At 33.4% G+C, this 23,620-nt stretch overlaps 1 protein-coding gene across 4 annotated transcripts in view; it reads left to right on the forward strand.

Annotated features, from left to right (window-relative positions):
* The window catches only part of TRIM37 (tripartite motif containing 37), a 238,113-nt gene that overhangs the window by 26,442 nt on the left and 188,051 nt on the right, over positions 1 to 23,620 (forward strand). For all 4 annotated transcript variants that reach the window (XR_013991978.1, XM_081029028.1, XM_081029027.1 and 1 more), the window contains exons 10-16: positions 2,433 to 2,483; positions 3,598 to 3,679; positions 7,889 to 7,965; positions 17,331 to 17,510; positions 20,279 to 20,393; positions 21,490 to 21,705; positions 22,807 to 22,943. Coding sequence is in view for 3 of the 4 variants with exons in the window: in XM_081029028.1 (XP_080885154.1) it covers positions 2,433 to 2,483; positions 3,598 to 3,679; positions 7,889 to 7,965; positions 17,331 to 17,510; positions 20,279 to 20,393; positions 21,490 to 21,705; positions 22,807 to 22,943 (858 nt within the window). In the remaining variant the exon portion in view is untranslated. The remainder of the gene's footprint in view (positions 1 to 2,432; positions 2,484 to 3,597; positions 3,680 to 7,888; positions 7,966 to 17,330; positions 17,511 to 20,278; positions 20,394 to 21,489; positions 21,706 to 22,806; positions 22,944 to 23,620) is intronic.

Here is a 23,620-nt window from a genome sequence, read left to right on the forward strand (position 1 = left end):
TTCCATTGTTATGCTGATGTCTTTTTAGTCCTCTCTGGTGTCTCTTGTTTGATAAGCCCTGTCCAGTGGCTGCTTTGTGGCATGGCATGCAAACAGGAGCCAGTTTTGAGACTGCACCAAATGTCATCTGTCCTGATAATCCCTGGAGACTTTTTCATGTCATTGATGGTAGCAATAGGAAGACCCCAATTGGCTATTGGGCCCCGGAAGTGCAAACTCAAATGAGGTAGTCTCGGAAGTCCTTGCCCAGACATGGTCCACCCGCTGTGGCTGTGCCAGACCGCAGGCCTACCCAAAGTGGGCAGAGCAAACACCACACCTGCCTGCTGCCCGCCTTATGACCCATTCAGTGAATATTTGAATGCCAGCTATGTTCCAGGTGTATGCTAGGTGAAAGTAGTAGGCATAATAGAAAGTTACTTCCTCAAATTATGACTTTGTGAGAAAGATAGATGATTGAAGCAGTAGTAAAATGGGATGACTGGTAATAGGCGAAGTATATACATCCTGTTTAATTCTGCCCCATAGCACTAATTTGCTATCATGTTATTTGTATTTGAAAGTTTTCCCTTAAACATACACATATGTAGGTGTATATATCGCAATACCCTAGGATTGATCTCTGTGTTCTGAATGTGATAACTTTCTCTCAGCAAGTGAGAGCTAAGGCAGACCATACTGTACCCTCTTGGTTAGTGAGCTTTAGCAATCTACATTCTTTAGCTCCTGAGCTTTCTACCTCACTGTTGTGAGTTAATTGTGTGATCTCCTTTGGTTGTTTATTTTGTGTTTTGGTGAATCCTCTTGACCCTTAATGGCTGATAAAAATGACAATGATAGCCTGATTGTACAGAAAAAACAACAAAGGAAACACTGGATCTTAAGGACGTGGGGGAAGAAACTATGAAGATCAGCAGGCAACTGGGGGTTGGTTGAAGTCTTTAGACATTATGAAGGATCTTAGGAATTTTGTGGGAGAACTGACCAACACTTGTGTGAGTAGAAGTTGCACGAAATTATAGCTCAAAGCATGTCATGACTTGACCAAATTTGAAGACCATCCTGGGGAGACTTCCTTGAGCACTAATTCGGTTTGTGGTTCTGGAAGGGCTTCCCAGGGACTAATTGGATTGGTTCTGGCTAATTGGGGTTTGTGTATATTGAGCGCTAGGAGAGCATATAATGAGGAGAAGTCAGAGCAGACCTCCAAAGGAATGAGACTTGCAATCTGTTATCTGAAGGAGTAGTAAGGGTTAACCATGCTAAAGGGTCTGGGAATGAGGAATGTGAGTCTTCTAAGAAAAAGTAACTGCTTAGGGGTGTGGCAGGGGTGCTTGACAATGGAATCCTAGCTATACAGGGCAGTCTGTGTAAAGCTGTGAGCTAGTCAGCTAGCTACATATATCATAAAATAAGGAATAATGCATTTTTTAATCTATGGTGTATGTTCACTGGCAAACCACTAATTTCTTGAGGCACTATCACAGTGTGAAAATGCTATGGATGTATCTTAGATCTTATTTTGTTAGTCACAAATTTTCATGAACTTCAGAAAATACATTTGGAGCTGTGATGAAATGGCTTACAGGTTTTGGTAATTTTATGATTTTATATATTAAATGTCTAACACTCTTACAATACTATTAATATATATGGTAGTGTCTTTATCATGAATATTTTACTATTTCTAAGGACAGCGCTCCGAGAAACACTGAGGTATTCTAGGGACAGTGCTACAGACTATTCACATGGTCTAAGGGTATTTAGCAGCAAAGTGGACTATCACTTTGCCTGTCCCCTGTGGTTGTAGTTCAGTTCTGGAGAAGACTGTATGAAAGTCAATTTGCCTGAGGTTATCTTTCCTTGAAGAAACTGTTCATGTGCTCAGCCATTCTGCTTGCCCCCTATGTGATCATTTATTCTTATCCTATAAAATTGTATAGATTTGCTGATAAATAGTTTCACAGTCTTTACAGCTTGTCAGTATTCCTCATAATTTGTTCTGAAGAAAAGTTTGGGGATTTATTGTGATGTGTTTTGCTTTTGCTGTTTCTTTTTGTTTTTAAACCTGTTTATATTGGTTTCATATAAGCACAGTTTTCTTCCTTGTCCTATTTCATGAGTACTTTTTAAATGTCTCTTACACTTATTTTAACACTTAATTATATATTGCATTTTTTAAAAGAGCTATTTTATAAAGTATTTGTTGAGTCCCCAATTTCATTGCAGACTTTTGATGTCATCTTTTGATGGTTTTATGAATTTGTTTGATTTAATGTTATTTTTAATAAGGATTTAAAAATATTCCTGAGGGACTTATTTTAGTTTAATAAAGTTTATAAGATATTACTGAAGGACTTTGTTTTTTAACTAAATGAAACTTTAAACTTATATAAGCCAAATAATTTTATTATGCCTTTGCTTCTTTTTAGTGAATTAGTACCATCTTATGATTCAGCTACTTTTGTTTTAGAGAATTTCAGGTAAGAGTTTTTGACAACTCCAGATTTTTGTATGTATGCATAAGAGCCAGGAAGGTGTTACTCCTGGGTAGCACATAGACCTAACGAACTCTGACAACTCAGTGTAATCTTAGAAGAAACAAATTTCCTGTTAGAAACAGAGAGGTCATTTGTTTGGATTGTATTATTTCTTCAGGACGGATTGCTTCTCTAATATAGGAAAGGGAATCAGTTTCAGAAGAAGAGGGTCCACTTAGCCTTTGCTAATAAGATGGGGCGAATTGGTGATAGAGATCAATGAGCGCCTTACCCATTCTATGAATTAAGAGTGATAGGAAGACCATTTTGGGTCCAATTTATCTCAGCTCAAAGTCAGGACTTGTAGATAAGGTACCATTATTGTAAGAAATTTGTAAGTTTCATAACTTGAGTGCTAATTTTTTAGCCATTACTGCTTTTTGTCTAAGATTCAAAGCAAAGATCTTAAAACAAAAATGTCCGAAGAGACTTGTCTTCAAGGGCAGTATGGAAGTGGAGAACCAAGAATATAAGATCTTGCCTTGGGGAGAGAACTTCAAGAGGTCATAACCATCAAAATAAGCCAAGTAGAATTTATACCTCTCCCTGTTTAATTTGTTTTTGGTTACGGGATAACTTTGTGGCTAAATAAATACTTTCTGAGGATTTCTTCACGTGTGTTAAGATTTAGCACATGTTCTTTTGTTTTTCTATTTTAAAAAAGGATAATTGTGCTACAGGGATGTGAGGAAAGAAGCACATTTCTTTTTCCCTTTAATGATAAAAGACTGCTTGTTGGAGTGGTAATTAAACTCAGGACACTTAAGTTATATTTTCCTTTTCCCTTACATATCACAGTTTTGAGGTGTTTTTTTTTAACTTGAAACTGAAAAGATAGTGCTGAATATTTCAGTATTACTAAATTTTCTTTTATTTCAGAATGTAAGTATTATATATATAAATTAATACAGTGTAATTTTAACTTGTTCAGTCACCTTTTATTTCTTGTCCAGGATTTCAAATAAGCAACATAAATAAAGTGGTTGATTTTGGTTTTGCCTGTGCTACTTCACAACAATTTTGATCTTGGGATTTGGTTGGTTTTCTTTGACTTTAGCACTTTGCGCCAGAGAGCAGATCCTGTTTACAGTCCACCTCTTCAAGTTTCAGGACTTTGTTGGAGGTTAAAAGTTTACCCAGTAAGTTTTTCATATTTCTAATAACATTTTAAGCCAAGATCTTTTTCTCAAGATTCTATAATACACTGGTTTACTTTTTTAGTGGAGTAAGGAATTAAAGTAATGACAATTTTTATGTTACTATAGGGTCTATTACTAAATCTACGAAAAAATGAGTTCAAAATGAACAGTATGAACCCTGACATATTGCTGAATTTGTTTCTTGTTTGTAGGCAGATACTTACCTTTAGAAGAAATGTTTAAAATTCTTATTTTAAAAGTATTTTTTAAAGTGAAAATAGATACAGAAAGCCATGAGAAACAGATGTATGCTGGTCACATACTCATGGTGCATTTCAGTATGACCTATGTGTTTTCTGCTAATTTGGCATGAGACACATACTTGATTCCTATAGCAAGAATATAAGCAGTAGTGTGTTCTTTTATCATGTGATGTCTAGTCACATGTTTTTTAATGATATTGGCAACTATTGATGCTCATTGTGTTCATCTGTTAATTTATTGGGAGTTGCAAAACAGTGATATTCTCGTTTTATTGTTCCTTTTTCATTTGTTAGTTGTTATACTTTTATAAAGAGGTGCTTTCCTTTATTATTTGGTTACCCAATAGTACAGCTCATGTAGAAGAGGCAGGATTCTTTCTTGTTATTTGCCAGTTTTCTTTATTATTCTCTGAAAATGATTAATTAGGTTTTTAAAAAATACCATTATGAACTCCTTGACTTATATATACTTAATTTATATATACTTAATATATACTGATTTATATATACTTAATCTCTTCAAGTTGGCTTCTGTGTCTCTTGCTTTGAAACTAACATTGCTTAGTAGTAACCCTAGTAGTTAGCTTTCTTGTTCTCGTCCATGGCAAGATGTTCTATGCTCATCTTGTACATTTTTTTACTCTGTACCTGGAATTGGCCGTTTTATCCAAAGAATCTTGATTCCTATTAGTTGGAAGATTGTATTTCAAGACCTAACCGCACTAGGGATATTCATTTCTATCAGGTTGGTCACTGTTTCTAGGCCTCCTTAGTGAACAGAACTAGGAAATACGAAGGTAAATGTATGGGATGTTTCTGGGGGCAAGGGGCATAATCTGTATTTATTTAAAAATTTATTTAACAGACTTTATTTTTAAGAGCAGTTTTAGGTTAACAGCAAAATTGAGTGGAAAATACAGAGAGTTCCATACACCTCCTAACCCTCACATACACGGCCTTCCCCATTATCAACATATGCACCAAAGTGGTACATTTGTTGCAGTTGATAAATTGACATTGACGTGTTATCACCCAAAGCCCTAGTTTACATTAGAGTTCATTGTTGGTGTTGTACATTTTATAGGGGTTTTTTTTGTTTGTTTTTAGGCCAAAGACCATACTTTGAGAAAAACTGTGGGAGTGTGGATAAAATTGAAGTGAATTAGCTTCAGGGATCTCAGTGGAAAAAAAATATATGAACACTTTAAAATTGCTATATAATTGTAGAATATTGGGTTTTTTGATACATGTATGAATTTTTTTTAAAAAGAATTAACTCGAGTTAATGCTCACATTTACAATTCATATTTAAGACTATAGAGGTGTTTTTATAAACTTAATCTCTTTATATTACACCTGTGTCTTCTTTCTTCCACTCTAGGACTCTTACTTCTTGAAGTCATAGGAAATGAGAGAATTAGAATAGCTCATAATCCGTCACTCATTTGCTTTATTTCACCTGACAAACATAGGCACCTCAGAAGAGGAACTCTAATTCTACCATCAATTTGCTCACTGAGAACTGTTTTAAAATATTTTTGCATATACTGTCCTCATTCCCCTCCTCTGCCATGTCTAGACAATAGTTTGGATGTTCACAGCTTGTTCTCTAGTAGATTCTATTGAAAGAACTGATGGAAACAATATTCCCTGAGTGGTTGTATGTTGAAAACAGTTTGCATCCTTTGTAAAGCCAGTATTGCTGGATATACAGTTCTTGTCTCATGTTTTTTATTCACTGGGTATCTGAAATATTCAATTCCACTTTCTTGAGGTAAAGTCTGATGATAAACTAATCCTTAAAAGGCATTTGCTAATACTGCCTAAATGCTCACATAATCTTATTTTTAAATTCAGTAATTTACTACTATACAGTTTGCTTGTTAGGACTTACATTTAGATCTTTGATCTGTTTTCAGTTAATTTTTGTGTATGGCATAGGGATCCAGCTTCATTGTTTTGCATGTGAATATCCAGTGTGATGTGGCCATCAAAAATATGGTGCCTTGCTTATTGAGAGATTCCCTGGCTCGGACCCCCCTCCTCCACTTTTATGTGGACCTTCTCCTCCCTTTGTTTCTATTGTTTCTGTGTTGTTTATCTCTTATTTCACTCTAGCTGTTTGTTTGCAATCTCTGGATTTGTACTCAAAGGCCCTGGATATTCGTTTTCAAGAGTTTAGAGTGACTAGAGTGCATTTAGTGCTCAGACTTTTTAACATTACGCCCTCTTGTACTTCGTTGGTATTGCATTGAACAGCTCTTTCCAGTTTCAGTTGTATTTGGCTCACGATGCTTTTCAATAACTAAATCTTGGCCATTTTGTGATTTTCTATTTTCTGGTCCATTTAGATGTCCCATTGATTCCCTCTTCTTTCTCCCATAACTGATGTTGATATCATTCAGGTCTTTGTGGATGTAATTGGTGTGTCTTTAACTGCTTTTATTTGGGGGCTTGTGAAAGTAACCTGTGATATAGTTTTGTTGTAAACATTGTTTGTGACCATTTGGTTTTGCTGGCCAGTTATTTTTTGTTTTATGGTTGGATTTGGAGAGTTGCAAAAACTATACTGCTATGATTGTGATGATTTTCCCAGAATCCTCTGCCTATTGAAAAATGTTAAGGCCAGTATTTTGTTAGACATATAGCTGGAATGTGAATAAGAGCAGTAAAAAATTTTGTTCCTTAAATTGATGGTAAATATTAAGTCAAAAAAATTTCTACTGTTATTGGCTAATAAAGATCTGAAGTGAAAAATGTGCATTCCCTTTAATTAATTAATTAATTAATTAATTTTACTCAAGGGAGATTGTTCTAGGAAAATTATTCAAAAGAAAAAAAATCCCAGCTGTTTGATTGATTTTTTAAAAATCAAAGTGATTTGTGATCTAATTTATATTGAATAAAATTCACTAATTTTGGCAAGTCTTAACAAATATACAGTCATATAATCATTATGACAGTCTTGATTTTTATCACCCTCAAAAGTTACCTAATTTCCCTTGTCAGATAACCCCTTCTTTTTCTTTCTTCCTGGCCCCTCTGCATCCATAGATCTGCTTTGGTCACTATAATTTTACTTTTCCAAAATTGCATATAATGGGATCATACAATTTATAATCTTTTGTCTGACTTTTTTCACTTAACTAGTGATTCATTTATTCATTAATATTTATTGAGTGATACCCTGAGAGGTTCCTCAGGACCTTTTGGAGCAAAGTATCCTGAAAATGAAGGATTTACTAAGTACTTGTACTCTGTATAGTCATATCCCATTAGACACGAATGAATAATAGGATCCCTGCCCTCAGCCCTCACTGTCTGGTTGGGGAAACAGATATTTATATATGTAATTATGACAAATGTCATAAAGGATTACATACGAGGAAAGTACTGGAGAAATAAAAGTGGAATAATTATCTTTGTAAAAATCTCTGTAATGGAAATTTAAACAACTTCTCAACCTCCAGACAGAATCTTACATGGAATCCTAACATTTAAAACAGAAATGATAATTACTTTCAACATCAAGCATTACCTTTTTCTGTTGTTCTCTTTTTGATAGCAAATATTATCTTATTTTTTGTCTTATTCCTAGTGAAATTTAGATTAAAAAAAATATTTTCCTTTGGGGTTTTCATTTTTCTTGGAGGCTGATTTTTAAGAGTTCTTGTATGTTAAAACTCTTAACTCTTTTCATAGTTGTTGATATTTTTCTTAGTTTGTGTGCCTTGCTATTTTCAAGTTTTTTTTAATGTACAAAAGTTTTGAATTGTTACACTCAAATCTTTTTATGTCTCTTACTGCTTTTAAGCTTAGAAATACTTCCCAATCCAAATATCAGATATTAGTTTGTATTTTTTTTGTTTGTTTCATTGTGGCTTAATTCTTTACATTTAAATTGATCTGGAATTTGTATTTGTATAACATCTTTTATTTTTTTAAGGATGGAAATGGAGTTGTTCGTGGTTACTACTTATCTGTGTTTCTGGAACTCTCAGCTGGCTTGCCTGAAACTTCCAAGTAAGACATGCAATTAAATAAGAGACTTTAGTATATGTTTATGTACATTACTTTTAGCATTTTTTCATTAACTGTTTTGTTGATTACTGTATTGTTATGTTTGTTAAGGTGTATACTAGTATGTAATCGTGAAATAGTATGGCATAGACTGACAGTTCTCAAATTGTATAGCCTCAGGCCTCTTTATATTCATAAAATTTATTGGAAACACCAAAGAGTTTTTCTTAATGGGGATTGTCTATTGATATTTTCTAAATTAGAAATGAAAACTGAGGAAAAATGTTTTAAGTTTTATTAATTAACTTTAGTAAACCTATTGCATATTAATAAATATTTTCTTGAAAAATAATTTTCTAAAGTAAACAAAATAATATTTGATGACAAAACTTGTATTGTTTTGCAGTTTTTGAACTCTGTTCATGTATGACTTTAAAAAAGGTGACTAGATTCTCACATCTGCTTCTATATTTAATTTTGTGCAGTAAGTTGTTTTGGTTGAAGTATATTTATAAAATCTAGCCTCACAGATTTTTAATATCATGCAGTTGGGAAAGTTTATTTTTAAGGAGATGTAATTCACATAACAAAATTTACCTTCTAAATAAGTATGCAATTCAGTAGATTTTAGTGTATTTACCGAGTACTTCAACTATCACCAATATCTAATTTCAAAACATTTTCATCACCCCACAAAAAAAATCCCATACCCATTAGCAGTCACTTCCCATTCCCTTTTCCCCCATCCTTGGTAACCACTAATCTACTTTTTGTTAAATAGGAACATTTTATTTGTTTATTTATTTTAGTAGGTGTAATTGGCATATAACATTAATAGTTTCAGGTACACAACATAATGGTTCAATATTTGTATACACTGAGAAATGATCACCAACAGTAAGTCTAGTTACTATCTGTCACCATAAAAAGTTACAAAAAATTCTTTTCTTGTGAGAAAAAAGGGGAACATTTTTAAAGCAGTTTTAGATAATTGCGATCTTCTTTGATATTACAACATAATTGAACAAGTGGTTGTTTGTTAAATGTAATTTGTAATTTGGAATCTGGAACCATATCAGTAAGTTTTGTTTATTACATTAAAATCTTTTGGTTTGGTATGAGATGTCTGCTTTTCAGCTCTGATGGAGTAATGGGAGTAACCCTTTCTCCTGAAACAACCAAGAAAAAAGAAAAGTAACATTTTCTAGATACTGGACATGAAGCAACAAATGAAAGCAATTCTGATAAACAAGAAACAGACAAATGAGTCCTATGATTGCCCTAGTTTACAGCCTTGAGAGAGCCTTCTCAGGCTGTAACACAGGGAGGGGAAACTAAGCCAGTCTGGCAGACTTCCTGAGTTGAGATAGTGCTGAGTGTCAGGAGGACCAATGCAGCTAGAATGTATTGGGCAGAATATCAGGAGAGAGCTGCACAGACAGAGAGCTCCAGAGATCTGTAGAGGGGAGGGTTCCTTTCAAGTACTCCACAGAGTGCTGATCAGGGCTCATCTGTGAGGAAATTACCTGAGGTTGGGGACAGAATCATCTGAAAAGATTAGAGGAAGTGGTGCCTGGTGCTCATAAAGGGCCAGGAACTGTGTCTGTTCCCACCACTATAGTGGAGAAACTTAGAATTCATGGGCACTGGGTAGAGTACTCAGGAAATTTTTGCCTCAGTAGTGGAGAATACTTAAGTCCTAGACTAAACATTGCTCCGGACCTACCTAACAAATAAAAGCAAGACCTCAAAGGATCAAATTGTTTCCAAATAACTGCATCCCAGAGCAAAGCTCATGAAAATTTGTAAGAACACAAAAATATCCAGCATCCCACGAAGTAAAATTTAAAATCTCAGCTGTTCAAAGATTAATTGGCAAGCAAAGTGGCAGGAAGACATAACCAAAGAGAATAATCGATCAAAATTGAGCAAGAACATTTTCTTTGTGTGGGTTATATCTATTGATATTTTCTGAATTATAAATTAAAACAAAAAAAATTTTTAAATTGTCAGTTCATTTAAAATAATAATAAACCTATTGCATATTAACAAATTAAATTTTCATGAATAATAACTTTTTCTAAAGCAAAATCATATTTGAAGAGAAAACTTGTATTTCTGGAAATCTCTGGTATGGCTTAAAAAAAGAAAACTGGAGTTTCATGTGAAGCATATGAAAGGACATTCAAGACAGTTATAACTATTCCATTTGTTCAAAAGTTAAGTAGAGATATGGAAGATAAAAAAGACTCAAAATGAACTTGAAAATGAACTATATTTGAGATGAAAAATAAACTGGATAGCATGAACGACAGATTAGATATTGCAAAAGAAAAGATTAATGAACTTGAAGGTATAGCAGTAGAAACTGTCCAAAATGAAATTTAGAAAAACGAATTCCGAGATAGTAGAACGACTTGAAACAGCTTAATGTAGAGATAATTGGAGACCTCAAAGGAGGAGATGGGAAGAAAAAAACTAAAGAAATAATGGTGAAAACATTCCAAACTTGATAAATACTTTAAACACACAGATTCAGGAATCTCAATGAACTACAAGCATATGAAACATGAAGGAAATAGCAAAGCACGTTATAATCAAATTTCTCAAAACCAATGATAAACAGAAAATCTTAAACTGGCATTGGGAAGAAAAGACATTTAAAGATAAGGATGAACTCAGATATCTCATTGGAAACAATACCAGTGAAATGATAATAGAGGGACATCTTAAAAGTGCTGAAGGAAAAAAATAAACTAGAATTCTGTAGCCAGCAAAAATATCTTTTAAAAAACAAAGGCATGTTCAGACCTAGACTATAAAACATGTTAAAGCATATGCTTCACATAGAAGGAAAATAATACTAGTTGGACATCTGAATCTTAACAAAGGAATGGAGAGCAGCAGAAATGGAAATTTTATGAGTAAATACAAAATGTGTTCTATTAAAATAACTTTAAATGGTAATTGACTAAACAAAAATAATAACATTGTATTTTGGCGTTTATAACATGTAGAAGTAAAATATATGACAACAAAAGTATAAAGGCCAAAAAGGTAGGGCACGGAAACATAATTTTGTGAGATTCTGACACTGTACGTGGAATAACAAAGCTAGACTGATGTTTTATACTATTGTATTAGTTTCCTTTGCCTTCTGTAATAGATTACCCCAGACTTGACAGCTTAAAACATTAGAAATTATTTCCTTCATAGTTCTGGAAACCAAAATCTAAAAACTATTGCTAGGTCAAAAATCAAGGTTTTAGTAGTGTCCTAGCTCCACAGGCACTAGGGGAGAATCCATTCCTTGCCTCTTTCAGCTTCTGGTGGCTGCCAGCATTCCTTGGCTTGTGACCACATCGCTCCATTTGCCTTCGGTCACATTACCTTGCCTTTTCTGTTTCTGTCAACTCTTCCTCTGCTTGCCTCTTACAATGACAGTTGTAATTACATTTAGCGTTTACACGGATAATCCAGGATAGCCCCTTCATCTCAAAATCCTTAATTTAATCACAGCTGTATACTCCCTTTTTTTGCCTTAAAAGGTAACATTCACAGGTTGCAGGGATTAAGATGTGGATATCTTGGGGGTTGGGTTAATGGGTGGCATTATTCAGTCTACCACAACTGTGAACTATAAAGCCACTGCTAAAATGACAAAGACATATATTAATACCTAACAAAGCAAGTAAGGGGATAAAATGTAAACTTAATCTTAAAGAAGGCAGAAAAAGGTAATAGCTAGTAAAGAACAGATGAGACAGATATATATATTAATGTAAATGGTCTAAACACCCCGGTTAAAAGGCATAGATTGTCAGATTGGGTAAAAATGCAAAACTCAAGTACCTACTATCCACAGAAATGAACTTTAAAGGTGTGCTAGTCAAAGCAAGTTGGAATTGCTATTTTAATATCAAAGTAGATTTCAAACCAACGAATGTTATCAGAGATGAAGAAGTTTATTTCATAGTGATAAAAGGATCAATTAATGAAGAGGAAATATAACGATTCTAAACATTTATTTCTCTGATAATAGATCTTCAAAATGTATGAAGCAAAAACTAATAGAAGTACAAGATGAAATAGACATAAACTCTTCTTTCAATTGAATAACAAGTAGGTTAAAAATCATCAAGTATATATATATATATATATACATATATATATATATATATATATATATATTACATTTAAACAACACTATTAACCAGCCTGACCTGATTGACATTTATATAATGTTTGATCCAACAATAGCAGAATAAGAATTATTCTTAAGTGCATACAGAATATTTACCAAGATAGCTCATACTCTTGGACCTAAAACTTGTCTCAATAAACTCAAAAAAGATTCAACTCATTAAAAATATGTTCTCATCATAATAGAATTTAGATATTAATAACAGACATTTTGTAAATCTGAAATATTTGGAAGTTGTGACATGTGATCAAAAAATACAGGATGTTTAAATAAGAATTTATTACAAATTGCCAGTAAGCCCCCTCAAAATACACCCCCTTGCGTTGAACACACTTATCCCACACTTACTCTTGCCACTTTCTGAAGCAGTTCTGGAAGTCCTCTTTCATGAGTGTCTTTAGTTGCACTGTCCTGGCTACCTTGATGTCCTGAATTGATTCAAAATGTTTACCTTTCATTGTCATTTTGACTTTGGTCAAAATTAATATTTTATCATTGACAACAAATCTTTTCCTTACTTGTTTTGGGCCAGAAATGTCTACCAGCTATCTACAATTGAATAATGGTTGTTTGTCCATTGTTTCAATTTCATGTTTCACCAAAAAAACTTGACTAATGAGCTTGCAACTCATTGGAACAAAGTCGTTTTCCAAAGACAACCATTGCACATCACTATGCAACACAAGTACTTTTTGTGTATTTCCCATTTTGACACCAGTTGAAGTTGAATAACATTTATCATTTTTACTACTTCATCAAAGGCATTCTTAAGAGACACTGGCAATTTTTTCCCATCTCAAAGTGTGTGGCAATGAATAACAGTAATGACTACTGGTACATTCTAACTACCATTGCTTTGTCACCAATAGCACAAATGTCAACAGAGTGAAAAAGGCAAATAACGTCTTAGTATTATTATGAAAATAGTTTTGACTTTTTGGATCCCTGAAGGGATCGTAAGGACTGACCCCACAGGGCACACAGCCTACACTTTAAAGACCTCTGGCATAGATTAACCTTAATGCAAAATATTCTTGCCACCTTTGGTGAGTCAAACTATGAAAAAATGATAGTAATCTGGAAAGGATTCTGGCCTTCGATTGTATGTTTTAGTCAATAGTTCTCCGAATTTCTTGTACAGTCTGAAACGGTAGACTCACTTGTATTATTAGAACAGCTGTCTTCTGCTGAATATATATTTTGTACCATGCACTGTTTTACATAGCTCCTTTTGCTTTACTACCACCTTGTGAGCTATAGGTTCTATTACCACTCCCATTGCACAGATGGGACTGTAGTGGCTTAGTTATTCCCTTAAGTTCAGTATTGTTGTTTTTTTTAAATTAAAATTTATTGGGGTGACAATGGTCGGTAAAATTACATAGGTTTTAGGTGTGCAATTCTGTAATATGTCATCAATATATCACGTGTGTTTACCACCCAAAGTCAGTTCTCCTTCTATCACCATATATTTGATCCCGTTTACCCTCATCTACTCTACCCCTGGTAACCACTAAACTATTGTCTATGTTTATGAAATTCAGCATTGTTAAACAGCAGTCTTTTTAAGAGATTTTTCAGTCTCTCTATTCTTTGTTCTGAAGCACCAAGCTCTGTTTGATTTCCTGAAATCAGCCCTTATGTTTGGACAGTGGTTGATCTTGGCAGAGTTAGTGTAAGTAGTTTGGTGATGCAGGATTTTATTCATGTCCCTGTTGCTGCCATCAGTCTTGGGTTTCTCCATATCTCTTGGTGAATCTCCTTCCTGAATTATCTCTATTTCTTGCCGTAGGAAGATCCTTCTTCCTCTCTTACTGATAGGTAGATTTTGTGACATTTCTGTTGCCTTTGTACTGGTTTAATCTTGGTGCTTTTATTGTTGACCATTTACACTTCATGAACTTACAGTTCACATTGTCTTACAAACAGCAGTAACAGTGGTAATGAAAATGAAATGAAATAGTAACATTCAGGATACTAAGGTTGAAAAAGATGAGAATTTGTATATTTGTTAGATATTACCTAAATACTTTAATGAGGCTATTCTATTCTGCTAAAAACAGACATGTTAATTCTAATGATTCGGTAATTGTAGAGAAGAATTTTGAATACTTTTTCATGAAATACTGAAATATGCAATTATAGAATTCAGAATTTAACGAGATAGTTTAATTGCCAAAATATGGAATAAAAACTTAAATTGTGTCATTATCTAGTAGATTTTAATACCACCTGGGACGTCATTTTAATATCACCTGTAGAAGTACTTTCATAATTTCATTATGCTTTTTAAAGATCTCTGTATAAGAGCTGTGTGTTAGCATAGACATGTGAGTGTGGGCGGGGCCGTCAGAGGCAGTCTGCACATGAGTGACATCCTGGAATTGACTCTTCACAGTATATACTGAGTGACTTGTTTTAGAGAAGGGAATTTCTTAGAGATGCTTCCTAATAGAAAAGGAGAACTTTCCTGGGGGAGTAATTTTAATGAAACTAAAAATTTTAAGTTAATAGTTGTTGAATTTATTCAGACTTTCAGTTTAATAGAAGGAAAGAATTTAAGTTGGAATATTCAAATTTAAGGTTTTAGCTTTAAGATTGGGGTTGAGATACTATGTAATTTAACTTGGGTTAATTGTCATATTTGTTAGAAATACAGATGTATATTTCTCATGATTATAAAGAACTAATGCAGATAAAAGAACTTTTTCCAAATATATGTTTTTTCATGCAAAACTGATTTTTCAAAAATTGTTTTATATTAATTCTAAATTTCTCTCTGTCTTGATCCTGGATATATTTGACCATCTGCATTACTTTCTCCCTAGACTTTCAGTATTGTTGATTTTTTTCTTATGAGTTTTTAGTTTTTCACTACTTATTTTTAAAATAGAAGTAAAAAGTTTATTTTTAGGTGAAATTTACATAATATATAATTAACCATTTAAAATTACACAATTCAGTGGAATTTAGTGCATTTACATTGTTGTACAACCACCACCTCTCTCTAATTTCAGAATGTTTTCATTACCCAAAACACCCTGTACCCACTAAGTAAACATGCCCATTTCTTTCTTTCCCCATTCCTAGACAATTACTTTGCTTTCTCTGTGTATTTGCCTATTCTGAATATTTTATTTAAAATGTCAAGCAGTGTGAGACTTTCTATTCACTTAGCATAGTGTTTTCAGGTTTCACCCACGTTGAAGCCTATCTCAGAACTCCATTCCTTTATATGGCTGAATAATATGTCATTGCAAATATATACCTCGATTTGTTTATCCATTTATTTGTTGATGAACGTTTGGGTTGTTTTCACCTTTTGCCTATTATGAATAATCCTGCTTTAAATATTCATGTACAAGTTTCTATATGGACATGTTTCATTTTTTATTATATGCTTAATTGTGGAATTGCTGAATTATAAGATAATTCCATGTTTAACATTTTGGGGAACTGCCAAACTGTTTTCCACATTGGCTGTATCATACTATATTCCTACCAGCAATTTACAAGAATGCATATTTCTCCACATCCTCACCAATACTTGAATTATTTTCCATTTTTAATTATATTTTATGGTTATTCTGGTGAGTATGAAATGGCATCACAGGGTTTTGATTTCCATTCCCTTAATGACCAGTGAAATTAAACATCTTTTCATGTGCTTGTTGGCCATTGTGTAACTTCTTTGGAGAAATGTCTGTTCAAGTTCATTGCCCATTTTTAAATTGGGTTGCTTATCTTTTTGTTGTTGAATTGTTACAAGAAGTCTTTATGTATTTTGTATGCCACACTCTTACCAGATATATAATTTAACAATAGTTTCTCCCATTCTGTAGTTTGTCTTTTCACTTTCCTGATAATGTCCTTTGATGCACAAAAATTTTAAATTTTTATGAAATCCAAGTTTCTTTTGTTGCTTATACTTTTAGAGTCAAATCTACAAATCCATTGCCACATTTGAATTCATAAAGATTTACCCCTATGTTTTCTGAGTGTTACAGTTTTAGCCCTTACATTTAAGTCATTGATCCATTTTGAGTTAAGTTTTGTATATGGAGTTAGATAGGGGTCCAATTTCTTTCTTTAGCATATAGCTATCCAATTTTCTTAGCAACATTTGTTGACAAGACTTTTATATTCCCATTGAATGATCTTGGCACCCTTGTCAAAAATCAGTTGTGCATAAACATTTGGTTTTATTTCTGGACATATAACGGAACCCTTTGTACTACAGATCTGGCCTCATGACTTCCATAAAATCTAGGCAGACAGACTATCACAGCTTTTGTATTGGTTAGTTCTTTGTGCCATCATCTAGATAACGTACTATGAGAGATATTAGTATATTTGACGGTACGTAAAGAAATATTTAACATGATATATGATAGGTAAAGATCTGTAATTTTTTCTTTTGCCTTTTCCAGCAGAAATAACAGGCTGAGCTATTATGTTTTTCTTTTAAAATTTACCTCCACCATAAAAGAGAAGCTTTATGGCTACTGTTTTGTGTTCCTTCTGATTATCTTTATTTCTTCACTTTTTTTTTTTTAAATAACAGTACTTTCTTAGCGAAAATGAGTTTGAAGACTTGAAAGTTTTATGTTATGTAAGATACGGAAATCTGGATATATAGTCTTTCCCAATGTATACTTATTTTCTGAGAAAACTTGATAGGCTTGACTTTCTCAATACACAGTTGATTTATTTTAAGTTGAATTGGAAAAATATAGTAGAGTATTTTATAATTTATTTATTTTAAAATTGCTTAGTGATAAACCTCAAAGGAAATGGCAGAATATTTACATGTGAGGCAATATAGGTAATGAATATATGGGAAAATACATCGCTTTGCCGAAATAAAAGTAACTTTGAAAGTACTGTTTTATACAAGTTTATTTATTGAGGTGGTGTTTTATACCTGGTATATAGGGAAACATTTTTAAGAGGGAAAAGGGACCTATTGTCAATCATGTCTTGGTATCCCGTCCACAATACTGCTATCTTTAGAAGTAATGCAATCCTTTCTGAGAGAAATATAATTGTATATATCAGTAAGTTTCTTCTCAGGGAATTAATGACCTTCCTTAATGTTTTGATGAGTCTGTTTTATATTCTTGTTTTACTAATGCTATATTACTATTCTGTTTTTCAATTTCAGATATGAATATCGTGTAGAGATGGTTCATCAGTCCTGCAATGATCCTACGAAAAATATCATTCGAGAGTTTGCATCTGACTTTGAAGTAGGAGAATGCTGGGGCTATAATAGATTTTTTCGTTTGGACTTACTTGCAAATGAAGGATACTTGAATCGACAGAATGATACAGTGATTTTAAGGTAATAGGAGACATTTGATATTGTGGCATTTATCATAAGAGAATAGTGTCACCAGAACTTTAAAGTCTATTCATTTAACAAAGATGAATATTGAAATTCATGTTAACTGTAACTTTACCGTGTTCTTAACCATTTCATTTCAGGAGTCCTGTGTAGTCAGTGAATAATTTAAGTTACTCAGAAATGTGTTTAATATCTAGTTACTAATTTCATAAAAAGGAAACTACTGCTTCTAATGAATGTAGTAATGTACCATTTATCTGTTGAACTTCTGAGAACCTCAACATTTGGAAATCAAAGAATAGTGAGGGATCAAGTGCTTATTTTTTTCACTCGACATTGTACATATTCGGGTGACTCTTTACAAGCTTAATTTCATGAAAAGATTTTCACTTCCTTCTAGATAACGTCGAATTAAAAATAAGGGAGTAGAGATGAAAACAAATTAAGTGATAAGAGTTGGTGTGTTATGTGAAAGAAAGGACAAAACATAAATGCTGACTAAAACCACAACAGTCCCCTTGTAAAGGTTGGATAACCTTTACAAGTCAAAAAGTTTTGGGGCATCATTACATGATACATTACTGATGATCAAAATGAGAACTTGAGTATTAAAAAAATAAATTCAAATGTGTTTTGAACTGAGATGTTTCAGAATGTTTAACAGTTCAGAAAGTTTCCATCACTACAATTTTGAAGGCTTTTTTCCTTGGAAGTGATTTGATATACTCTTAAATTTCACATACTCTTTGTTCTTGAGGGCGCTGGGTAAGGTGCTATTATATCAACCTTTGTTATTATGTGTTCTTAATAACTTCTCTGGGAGAATTAAATGAAAAAAGAGATTATTGTATTTTCAAAGTAGGAAAAAAATCATGTTTTTGTCATCTTTTGGGGATTATTTTATAACTTTTTTTCTGTATTTCTACAAAATTATTCACCAAAAGAAATAATTTGTTGCTATTTCATACTTTAACCATAGAGAGGCTTGAAGGATTATTCAAACATTAATCTTACCAACATAAAAAAAGAACCATTGTTTTTTATAGCCTTAGTCCACTCCTTATTGGAGTCATAGTAATGTTTAATCTTTCTGGTGGCAATCTGTGAGCAAGTTTTGTTTTTTTAATGCAGTTAGTCTAACCTCTGGTTCTTTATTTAGGCCATCTCTGTTTATACAAGAAGTTTTACTTATAGACTTAGTACAAGAACAGATTCCTGTTGTGTTGTTCAATTATCATTTATTTAGCAACATTTGTTGTGTCTGCACCTGGCCTTGGGCTAATCCTAAGAGAGAGTAAGAAATGGTTTTTGTTCATAGGAAACTCAAGATGAAATTGGCAGGTAAACAGAATTTATTATTTTATAAGACAGTGCTGTCATAGCAATATAAATTTCTGTGGGGTTCATATAGAGGGGGCTTTTATATCTGATTACTTATTTATTTAATGAGATATTGCTCAAAATTTAAACTTCAATTCAAGATTCTGGTGCAATTTTACATGTACTTATCAGGCTTTTCTATAACTAAATGAATAAATTTATATTTATTTTATTCTTCTATTAATAGAGAAAGTTCAGAAATTTAACCTGCTGCTTGCATTTGTTTTAATAGCACATGTACTAAAAATATGCAGTGTTGACCACAGTTTCATGAGTCATTCAAAGATAATACTCTTCAGAAAGTCTTCCTGCTGTCTTTTGAGTGTATACTGTCTGGGCAGTATCTGCTCTGAATGGTGACTGAGTGAGTCATCTCTATCCTCTGATGCATGAGTATCCTTGACTAAAAATAGGTATCTGCTGCAGATAACTATTAGATAGTCAGTGATTCCTGAACTAGCTGTAAAATTATAGGAAAAATGGAATGGTAGTTAACATATGGTTGGCAAGACTGAAAGGAGGATTTGCAGGCTTCCAAAGTAGTCTTGCCTCTTGTGACTTCAGAAACATCTTTACAAGTTACTGTAATTTTTTTCACTGTAAATGTAGTTTGACTGTATAACAAAGGTAGTAGTTCTTTGTTTTGTTTTTTGCTTGAATAAGTATTAATTTTTTTAAGTACAGGTAGCTCTAAAAAATCCTATCATTTATCCATTAATATGCTTTAATATAGATAGTTGTTTTTTCCTAACCTTTGCTGAAATATGCCATATTGTGATATATGGGAAATTTTGATTTTTAAGCTGCTATCTGGAGGGGTTGGGAATTTAGAACATGAATCTCTTTGGGAGACAGTAAAGCAGTCCTGGGTAGTTGACCCTTTAAGTGATTTTTACTGAGGAACAGGAAATATGGGAATGTGAGATGTACGAGGGAAGGAAGAAGAGCAGAGCTTAAAACAAACTTTGCCTGTTTTGCTGGAGTCTGACCTAGGCAAGAAAGGGGAAGGAAAGTGTTAGCTTTCTCCTTCTGTACTGTAGGATCCTCTTCTTTCCAATTCATGATCAACGTTGTATTTGAGCTAGAGTATCATAAATAAACATGCTTTAGTAGGTTGACTGTGATGTGTAATTTCTTTAGAAAAGTACAGTTTAAGTTTAGACAACTGACTTACAGTTAAATGACTTTTCAGAAACTTATTATAATTTGTGAACTACATGTATAAATGTGTAAATGGTGAATACTGGAGCTCTGAGTTCATTTTGAATTTTGGCCTTACACTATAATCAGACTTAAAATTGTAGAATTTATAATTATAGATTCAAGGCTTGGTTGATAATATTTTACTGTTTGGATTATTTTTCATGTGCAGCTATTCTTTTAAGGTTTCAGGTTCGTTCACCAACTTTCTTTCAAAAATGCCGGGACCAGCACTGGTATATTACTCAGTTGGAAGCCGCACAGACTAGCTATATTCAACAAATAAATAACCTTAAAGAGGTAAGCAAAAAATAACATATTCTTTAGATTGAATACTTCATATTATTTTATTTGACCTGCTAACACTTGTAATTAGATTTTGGATATTTATTGCTGTGTAGTTGTAGAAAAATCCAATTCTCTTGTTCTCTATCCTCACCGCCTTTGAACCTCTAATTCTTCACTGTCCAGTTCAGTAGCCATTAGTTACATATGGCTGTGGAAACTTAAGTGCCATAGTTGCACAGCCACATTTTAAATCCTTGTATTGGACATCGCAAATATACGTAGAACGTTTCCATCATCGCATAACATTGTATTGGACAATGCTGCTCTAGTTTGAGGTATAATCTTTTGTGTTTCTCCCAGTGACTTGGGTATTTCTCTTCCTCATGCTGTCTTGAATTTAGAGGATTCAAAGCTGTAGAACAGGGGTGTCCAAACTGTGACCCGCGGGCCAACTGCAGCCCACGATCCATTTTTTATTGGCCCGCAGCAAATTCCAAAAATATATTTAGTTTACTTAAATAAACCAGGTGAGGCAATACGTACTTCACCTCGAGTGAGTGGCCCGGCTGTTTGTGTATTTTACCAAATATGGCCTTTGGTGAAAAACGTTGAAAAAATTTGGACACCCCTGCTGTAGACCTCCTGAAAGTTGCCCCACCTTGAATTCTCACTGTTGTTGAATTGAGCACTGGAGAGGATCAGTTAATGATTTTTATTTTACAATGGTAAACTAAGTTATGTAAGGAATGTTTCTTTCTGCCAATGGAAGTTGGGGTGGGGTGGGAGGAAAATATGAATACATACTTTCAGAGATTTTCATATTAAGTGTACTATTTAATATTTAAAACTGTGTCTAATTACTATGTAGTTTGCTAATTCTATGTGTACCTTGGGCTGGGTATGCAAAGAAGGACATGAATAAATGGGGCAGTTTTTCTTTGTCAAAGGTTTTTTTTTCATCAGCAAAAGGGAGGAGGTGGTGAGTGAGATGGCTCAAGAAATGGTTTTAGGAACATCTGGATATATTTTTCACTTGAAATATATTTTACTCTATCACAGAAACAACTGCTTATGACCATGTTTATTTATGCTGTTTTTGTTTTGAAAGAGACTTACTATTGAGTTATCTCGAACTCAGAAATCAAGAGATTTGTCACCACCAGATAATCACCTTAGCCCCCAAAATGATGACACTCCTGAGACACGAGCTAAGAAGTCTGGGTCATGCGCAGACATGCTTCTCCAGGATGGCCCTACTGCAGCTTCTGTAAGAGAGGCCAAAGATGATGAAGATGAGGAGAAGATTCAGAATGAAGATTATCATGTAATAATTAGGCCTGTTTTAGATTTATTTTGTGTGTGATAAGAGAAGTGAATAAGATCATGGTTTCCAACATAACATGTAGAGGAATCAGTGTGCTGAAAATCTTGTGCATTTATTTTCATTACTAGTATATGCCCCTCTGTAAATGTTAATAAGTCAGAAGTTGTTGAATCAAAGTATTTCAAGGTTCTAAAAATTAATTTATTGTAGAAAACTATAGTCTACAAAATAAACTGATGAATATTCTAGAAACTATATAGGTTGTTGATTTTTAAAATGTGTTCTATTTCCATTCATTGAAATTAGTAAGTACCTTATTATTGCATATATAGATAGAATGATTTAGGATTTGGGAGCCTTTGTCCCAGCTATACAATACCCAGAATGAGAATTCAAGAAGTAGTTGTTATTGTTTAACGTAAGATAGGGATGCAGAGACAAGCATTTTTTTTTATAGTTGTTACTTTTAAGATGGGAGACTACAAGTATACATTAAAATGGAGGAGCCATTGGGAGAGAGCGATTGAAAATAAGTTTAAGGTATTGATAAAACAGTATTTAAGGATTTTAATAAGGGGTGGAGCACTCAGGTGAAGCAGATAACTTTTGATAGGATGAGTTAAAGGAAGACAGATAGGGCAGCTGAAAATTAGGAGGATTTATTTCAAATCAGAAATTATTACAGTGATACTTTTAGCTATATAAATAAAATAGGTTTTATATTTATTTCTATATCTAAACATGTTAAAAAACATAATAGCCAATATGTTTTTCTGTGCAGATAGGTGACAGGATTGTACAGTGACCTTGAGGATAATAGAGGGTAGGTAGGACTTGAGGAACGATGGTTTGAAATGTTACTCTGTAAGGAGCCTTACTGGAAGCTGACATGAAATATATGAAGCATTTCCAGGTACACTGAGGGCCCAGCTGTAACAGGCAACAATAAATTATTAGTGTTACTAGGTAATGTTATTGTGTGATTTTTCTCCAGCCTAGGCACAGGAGCATAGAATTCTGATGATGACATTATTCTTTGGTGCTTGGTCTATACTGAACTCTCCATTGAGATGAAAATCTTGTATCTTTGCCTTGATCTAGCATGAGCTTTCAGACGGAGATCTGGATCTGGATCTTATCGGTGAAGATGAAGTAAATCACCTTGATGGCAGCAGTTCCTCTGCCAGTTCTACAGCAACAAGTAACACGGAAGAAAATGACATCGATGAAGAAACTATGTGAGTGTCTCATATTAACTACCGTTATAAAGCATCTAAGTGAAAATTACTAGAAGCATGTTAACTAAGGCCTAAAAGTGGGGATGTTTAGCATTTTTTTCCTGATATAGAGTATCTTATGTAAGTGATCTTGAAGGAAAGACTTGAATTAGTTTCTTCCCTTTTGTCTCTGGGTTTCAAACAGTTCTAGTTTTTGTTTTAACTTTTAATTTTGCATTAAATTCATACTTAAGAAGAGTTGCAAAAACATTAAGAATTCCCATATTAAAAACAACTGCCCAGATTCTTTCCCCAAATGTTAGTATTTTGCTTTGTTTATGTTTCTCTCTTCTCTCTATATAATTGTTTTTGTGAGACGTTTGAGGTTCGGTGTACACTTCTCATGTTTCTTATGTAATTACAGTACAGTTATCAAAATCAGGAAATTAACATTGATGTAATACTGTAATCTGACCCTTTCAAACTTTTGCCAGTGATGTCCTTTGGATTAGGATCCAATGCGGGATCACATGTTGCTTTTAATCTCTCTAGTCTGCCTCAATCTGGGTCACTTAGGGTTTTGTTGTTGTTGTTGTTGTTTTTTAAATGGCTGATACTTTAGCAGTATAGAGCAGTTATTTTGTAGAAAGTCACTCAGTGTGCAGTAGTCTGATGTTTCCTCACGATTAGGTTGAGGT

This window comes from Rhinolophus hipposideros (assembly GCF_964194185.1).
Source record: "Rhinolophus hipposideros genome assembly, chromosome: 20".
NCBI lineage: Eukaryota > Metazoa > Chordata > Mammalia > Chiroptera > Rhinolophidae > Rhinolophus > Rhinolophus hipposideros.